The following is an 8,154-nucleotide window of genomic DNA, read 5'->3' on the forward strand; positions in this document are numbered from 1 at the left end:
ATCATGATGGATGCACTTTTATGATGGATAGATGCATTTTATCATGGATAGATGCACTTTTATGATGGATAGATGCATTTTATCATGGATAGATGCACTTTTATGATGGATAGATGCACTTTTTATGACGGATAGATGCACTTTTATCATGGATAGATGCACTTTTATCATGGATAGATGCACTTTTATGACGGATAGATGCACTTTTTATGATGGATAGATGCACTTTTATCATGGATAGAAGCACTTTTATGATGGATAGATGCACTTTTATCATGGATAGATGCACTTTTATCATGGATAGATGCACTTTTATGATGGATAGATGCACATTTATGATGGATAGATGCACTTTTATCATGGATAGATGCACTTTTATGATGGATAGATGCACTTTTATGATGGATAGATGCACTTTTATGATGGACAGATGCACTTTTATGATGGATAGATGCACTTTTATCATGATAGATGCACTTTATGATGGATAGATGCACTTTTATCATGATAGATGCACTTTTATGATGGATAGATGCATTTTATCATGGATAGATGCACTTTTATGATGGATAGATGCACTTTTATGATGGACAGATGCACTTTTATGATGGACAGATGCACTTTTATGATGGACAGATGCACTTTTATGATGGATAGATGCACTTTTATGATGGACAGATGCACTTTTATGATGGATAGATGCACTTTTATCATGATAGATGCACTTTATGATGGATAGATGCACTTTTATGATGGATAGATGCACTTTTATGATGGATAGATGCACTTTTATGATGGATAGATGCACTTTTATCATGATAGATGCACTTTATGATGGATAGATGCACTTTTATGATGGATAGATGCACTTTTATGATGGATAGATGCACTTTTATGATGGATAGATGCACTTTTATCATGGATAGATGCACTTTTATGATGGATAGATGCACTTTTATGATGGATAGATGCATTTTATCATGGATAGATGCACTTTTATGATGGATAGATGCACTTTTATCATGGACAGATGCACTTTTATGATGGATAGATGCACTTTTATCATGGATAGAAGCACTTTTATCATGGACAGATGCACTTTTATGATGGACAGATGCACTTTTATGATGGATAGATGCACTTTTATGATGGATAGATGCACTTTTATCATGGATAGATTCACTTTTATCTTGGATAGATGCACTTTTATGATGGACAAATGCACTTTTATGACGGATAGATGCACTTTTATGATGGATAGATGCACTTTTATGACGGATAGATGTTCTTTTATGATGGATAGATGCACTTTTATGACGGACAAATGCACTTTTATGACGGATAGATGCACTTTTATGATGGATAGATGCACTTTTATGATGGATAGATGCACTTTTATCTTGGATAGATGCACTTTTATGATGGACAGATGCACTTTTATGATGGATAGATGCACTTTTATGATGGATAGATGCACTTTTATCATGGATAGATGCACTTTTATCTTGGATAGATGCACTTTTATGATGGACAAATGCACTTTTATGACGGATAGATGCACTTTTATGATGGATAGATGCACTTTTATCATGGATAGATGCACTTTTATCTTGGATAGATGCACTTTTATGATGGACAAATGCACTTTTATGACGGATAGATGCACTTTTATCATGGATAGATGCACTTTTATGACGGATAGATGTTCTTTTATGATGGATAGATGCATTTTATCATGGATAGATGCACTTTTATGATGGACAGATGCACTTTTATCATGGATAGATGCACTTTTATGATGGATAGATGCACTTTTATGATGGATAGTCGCACTTTTATGATGGATAGATGCACTTTTATCATGGATAGATGCACTTTTATGATGGATAGATGCACTTTTATCATGGATAGATGCACTTTTATGATGGATAGATGCACTTTTATGATGGACAGATGCACTTTTAACATGGATAGATGCACTTTTATGATGGATAGTGTTGAAGATTTTATTATTTAGAAAACAAGTAATTTTGCTATATATTTGGACACAATTATTTCTTCTGTCTGTGACTTTGGATTTCCTCTGTGTATGTGAAAGACCTTGAATGGAATGTTGTTTGCTGCAGAAAATTCTATTCCGAGAAGTCACATGGTAAAAGACCTTTACCCAAAACTATCTATAGGGTGTGTTACCTTCTTTGGAAGAAGATTTATGTATATAACTCTGAACCAAAATATACTCGGGAGCGCACTGGAAGGCCAGAGGGCCAGTGGGCCGGAGAGCCAGAGCGTTAGAGCGCCGTTCTATGGAACGAAACGGCGTTCGAAAATAAAGTCTAATTATTTCTGGCATCAAAGATCTCTGCGAAGTTATTTTTCAGAAAGATTGAAAACCACAACATTAGATGCACTTTTATCATGGATAGATGCACTTTTATGATGGATAGATGCACTTTTTATGACGGATAGATGCACTTTTATCATGGATAGATGCACTTTTATGACGGATAGATGCACTTTTATCATGGATAGATGCACTTTTATGACGGATAGATGCACTTTTATGACGGATAGATGCACTTTTTATGACGGATAGATGCACTTTTATCATGGATAGATGCACTTTTATGATGGATAGATGCACTTTTATCATGGATAGATGCACTTTTATGATGGATAGATGCACTTTTATCATGGATAGATGCACTTTTATGACGGATAGATGCACTTTTATGACGGATAGATGCACTTTTTATGACGGATAGATGCACTTTTATCATGGATAGATGCACTTTTATGATGGATAGATGCACTTTTATCATGGATAGATGCACTTTTATCATGGATAGATGCACTTTTATGATGGATAGATGCACATTTATGATGGATAGATGCACTTTTATCATGGATAGATGCACTTTTATGATGGATAGATGCACATTTATGATGGATAGATGCACTTTTATCATGGATAGATAGATGCACTTTTAGCCAGGACATTTTTTAAATATAACTCCGATTGTATTTGTCTGTAAGAAGAATAAAGAATAAAGAAAAGAAAAAAATCATATACATAAGGTGGCTTGAGGGTGAGTAAATCATGGGCTAATTTTCATTTTAAAATGAACTACTCCTTTAAAACCTTGTGTCACTTATGTTGTCAAAGTCTCAGTCCAACCAACCAAACAAAGCTGGAAACACTGATACTGTTAATTTATGAATAAAATAACTCTATCGTTGTACAATCAGTTTCAAGAGCAAAATTATATTAAGAACATTGATGTTCAAATATGTTGTTTTAGGTTGAGAAGTTTCTCAGTTTTGGTTCAGAGTTAAAGAGAGATGGAGTATGTTTGGTTTCACATGTGAATCAAATAATATCCTCACTAATATAGTGAAACTTGAGGATAATGATGATTTATAGAATTAATGTGTGTCATGAGAGACCCATTTCTTTCCACAAGAACAAGAGTAAGAAAAATATATTCCTGGGTCAAAAAAACTAAATATAGTCTGACCAAAACTCCAACATCTGTGCAAATATATCAAACATATACTGTATGAATTAGTTTTTAATATTGGTTTAATCAAAACATAACAAAATTACAACGAGTGACCTGTGCTTTATTATTTACATTAATTCATCTAGCAGATGATGTTATCCAGATACTTATGGAAGAATACAGTCTTAAAGAGGCAATGATAAGATATTCAATGCAAAGTTTCAAACATTGTCCAGAAAAACACAAGCTAGAACAAGGAGGGAAATAAGAAATAGTGAGGAAAAATTATTTTAAATGAGAAACTCATTCAGATGAGCTTTAACACAATCATCATTCACAAGCCGAAAACTGAGAAACAAATGACGATTTACATTTATTATTGACGTGATATGATGTACATCCGCTTATGAAAACAAGTAAAACATTAATTGTGTGTGATCAGACGTATATATTGATGATGATTAGGATTATAATGGCATAGATGAGAGTCACAGACAGACTCTGGAGGATGTTCCTGTGCTTCAAGCGGTCCAAAACAACATCTGTACCAAAGCCTCACGACCCCCACTGATGCTGATTTCATTAAAGTCTCTTTCAGACTGTTTGCTGAACACACAGAGGACGCCTTCAGACTTTTACACACTTTTACATTTAAACTATCCATCACATTTACCCTTGGCTTTTCCCCGCGGCTGATGCTCGCCTTGGATTTGATCTGACGGAGGCAAAATAAACATTTCCTCTTCGTGTATTTTAGTCTCTAATGAAAGCCCAGAACCTCTGCTTGGTGTTCACTTTGTTTTGGCCGAGACAAACTATTTTATCGCTCCAGTTTTGGCCCAAATGTTAGAGAAGAAAACACAAGAGTCCGCGGCTCGTGCACGCGCACAGACACCGAGCGGGCAGGTTGAGTCTACGAGGTTCTCATGTGTTGTTTAAGATCGCAGCGCCGCTCATTGATCGCTGAAAGCAGACCGTGTGTGAAAGTCTATTATCATCCGATCAGAGAGAGACAGAGAGAGATGGCAGAAACCGCCCCCGCACCGGCCGCTGCCTCCCCGGCCAAAGCGCCCAAGAAGAAGTCCGCTGCGAAAGCCAAGAAAGCAGGTCCAGCCGTCGGCGAGCTGATCGTCAAAGCGGTGTCCGCGTCCAAGGAGAGGAGCGGCGTGTCCCTCGCCGCGCTGAAGAAAGCGCTCGCTGCCAGCGGCTACGACGTGGAGAAGAACAACTCCCGCGTCAAGGTCGCCATCAAGAGCCTGGTGACTAAAGGCACCCTGGTGCAGGTCAAAGGAACCGGCGCCTCGGGCTCCTTCAAGCTCAACAAGCAGCAAGCCGAGAGCAAGAAGAAGCCCGCGGCTGTTAAAGCGAAGAAGCCCGCGGCCAAGAAACCCGCTGCCGCCAAGAAGCCCAAGAGCGCCGCGGCAAAGAAGCCCGCAGCCGCTAAGAAATCGCCGAAGAAGGCCAAGAAACCCGCAGCCAAGCCCGCTAAGAAGGCGACGAAGAGCCCCAAGAAGGCGAAGAAGCCCGCGGTCGCTAAGAAAGCAGCCAAGAGCCCGAAGAAGGCCAAGGCTGCGAAACCGAAGGCGACAACGCCTAAAGCCGCCAAGCCGAAAAGGGCAGCTCCCAAGAAGAGATAAAAACCTCTTTGTTTCTCAACGGCTCTTTTAAGAGCCACCCACTGACTCTGAGTAAAGAGCAAAACTCGTGTGTTATTAAAGCAAACAGCCAAGATGAAGTTAGGCCACTTGGTCTCGTGCAATCTGAACGAAATACTTTAATATAAGGCTCATTAGTTAACATGAACTAATAATGAACTATTCTTCTACAGCATTTATTAATCTTAGTTAATATTAATTTCAACATTTGCTAATACATTATTAAAATCAAAGGTTGTATTTGTTAACATCAGTTGATGCACTGTGAAAAACATGAACAAACAACAGCTGTATTTTTATTAACTAACATTAACAAAGATTAATAAATATGTATTGCTCAGTGTTAGAGTATGTTAGTCAATACTTAACACACTTTATATCTAAACTTAGTCAAAATAAATTGATTACAGGTAAAATGGCCAAAAAGGTTATGAGGGTTCAGACAGTGATCACGGTTCAAATAAGATTTATAACAGTACAGAAAATATATGCACAACAGAATTGTGACAATACAAACAACAATAAGCAGTGATTTAACTCCAATATTATTCTGTACAGTATCAGACGTTAATGTGCGCAGAATATAGTGTGTGAAAGGTGAAGCACGTTTTGGTAACAGCGTATAATGTGATTTTGATTACTTTTTACAATTTTGTACAAATATTTAAGTGGTTTCATCTCTTCTCTCTGCATAATGAAGGGGGGTTGGGCTTCGGAGGGAAGTTCAGTGATTGGTTGAAATCTTCTCAGACTCTAAGCCAATGGGCGACTGGCTCTCTCGTTTAAAGACAGTGTGTGGACGCGCTATTATTCATTCTGTTCACTTCGTCGGTGAAGGTTGTTGATCTTGAGTGTTAAAATGAGCGGCAGAGGCAAAACCGGCGGCAAAGCCCGAGCGAAGGCCAAGACTCGCTCGTCCAGGGCAGGGCTGCAGTTCCCCGTCGGCCGTGTGCACAGGCTCCTCCGCAAAGGCAACTACGCCGAGCGCGTCGGTGCCGGAGCTCCTGTGTATCTGGCGGCTGTGCTCGAGTATCTGACCGCGGAGATCCTGGAGTTGGCTGGAAACGCCGCTCGGGACAACAAGAAGACCCGCATCATCCCCCGGCACCTGCAGCTGGCGGTGCGCAATGACGAGGAGCTGAACAAGCTTCTGGGCGGAGTGACCATCGCTCAGGGCGGCGTGTTGCCCAACATCCAGGCCGTGCTGCTGCCCAAGAAGACCGAGAAGCCCGCCAAGGGCAAATAAGCGCTCAGTCTGGCTCTCTGGCGACCAACGGCTCTTTTAAGAGCCACACACTTCATCGGAAAGAGCTTTTCTGTTCAAACTAATGCATAATATCGTTTGGTTGAGGACAATAATTAATGATCTGTTAAGCTCCCCCCCACGATCTCTTTTTCATAATGTCTTATTTCTAATTGTTTAAAAAAAGGGGCGATATTCTAAGAATTTATTAACTTGTGAAAATGTATTTCTCAAATTAAATATATTTAATATATTATAAAGTGATGTCCCTCAGTCTGAAAACCAGGCATAATAATTTAGACTAAATCATTAATTAATAAGATGCCCATTTGTGATTTAATGGAAATGACATCATTCAGGCTCCTTTAGCAGTGCAGAAGATGGTAAGTAAAGTATCAAAGTTTCTATTCATATATTTAGGTTTATTATATTGTCTTTTACAAGAGCTCCGACCCAGACACACATCTGCAGATTTACCATTGTTTCAGGGGTTCAGCTTTTGTTTCTCACTTCATTTATGAATCATTTGAATAAAATGGTCATGGTTTAAGTAACGATATAATCATGCCAACTCATAGTTTAGTTGTGAATATAATATTTGATGTAATGTGTCACTGAAACACTGAGGAGCGTCTGATCACTTCAGCAGAAAGACTTTATTGTAGGGGTGTGCAAAGCAGCCGGTATTTGTATCTGTATTTGTATTTGTTGAGGGGGAAAAAGTATTTGTATTTGTATTCGAGTAAAATCCAAAATAGGCGTAAAAATCTAGTTTTTTTGCGTTACACTTCTAATTTACGTTATAGTGTAAGTATTCTTTAATTATATAAATCCAGCAATGAACATATAGCCTACCAAGGAACGTCATTGAAAAGAAAATAACATAACAGCCATTACCTCATCCATGGTTAAACCAACAACTAATAAAATACCATTGTGAACATTATGAATCCCACCACCACCCGTCCTTGTTGGAGGACGCTGAACAGACAGAATAAGTAAGGGATAATGTATAGCGAGGCGGTTGATTATGAGCCTGACGCGAAGCGGAGGGGTCTTGAATCAGCCTGAAGGGTTTGTATTCGCTATAACAACCACCTCGCTATACATTATCCCTTTTACTACATGGCTACCTACCAAATAAATCAATAATTTGACTCAAAATATTGATTTAAAAAGGAGTTTATTGATTTTAAAACTATTGTATTGCTTCCGCTAAAAAAAATAGTCCGTTCCGTCTCTACGTTTAGAATCCATGGCAACGCTCTGTTTTTCGTGGCAACGGTGTGTTATACTTAGCAGTGGTCTGTTATTAAGAAATAACCATGGAAATAACAGACCGCATTCTACATTAGAATTCAACCAAGCCATGTAATAAAAACAAAAACATAATAAAAACGCTCAGCCGAGCCCTCTCTGTTGCTGTGTGGAGCAGCCTGTGTCAGTCACCTCTTGTCACTCACTCACTCGCGCACTGCGGTCTCGTGAGGAAACGCAGCTTTTTGATATAAAGTTTTTCTTGTTCCCGAATACAAATATTTTCTAAAGTATTTGTTCGAAATAAGTATTCGTAAAAAACACGTTATTTGTGCCTTTCCGAATACCGTATTCGGGTTCGGCTCCACCCCTACTTTATTGTTCATGAAGAAAAGATGAACAGAGAGAAGGGCAATATATGAGAGAGAGACTAAATTAAAAATATCATATTAAGGCAATGTCTCCCTTCAAACCGGTTACAGTCTTTAACCCGACA

General features: G+C 38.7%; 1 protein-coding gene and 1 pseudogene across 1 annotated transcript; both read left to right on the forward strand.

Moving 5' to 3' along the window:
* Positions 1 to 4,477: 4,477 nt before the first annotated feature.
* LOC143710563 (histone H1 pseudogene) lies at positions 4,478 to 5,232 on the forward strand (annotated as a pseudogene).
* Positions 5,233 to 5,987: 755 nt separating this feature from the next.
* On the forward strand, positions 5,988 to 6,534 carry LOC143710564 (histone H2A). Its single transcript, XM_077201479.1, has one exon. The coding sequence runs from the start codon at positions 6,018 to 6,020 to the stop codon at positions 6,402 to 6,404; it is 387 nt and encodes a 128-aa protein (XP_077057594.1). The 5' UTR covers positions 5,988 to 6,017; the 3' UTR covers positions 6,405 to 6,534.
* Positions 6,535 to 8,154: the final 1,620 nt, after the last annotated feature.

Source organism: Siphateles boraxobius, unplaced genomic scaffold, assembly GCF_051911475.1.
Source record: "Siphateles boraxobius isolate OS27281-9 unplaced genomic scaffold, OSU_SipBor_1 479, whole genome shotgun sequence".
In the NCBI taxonomy this organism is placed as follows: domain Eukaryota; kingdom Metazoa; phylum Chordata; class Actinopteri; order Cypriniformes; family Leuciscidae; genus Siphateles; species Siphateles boraxobius.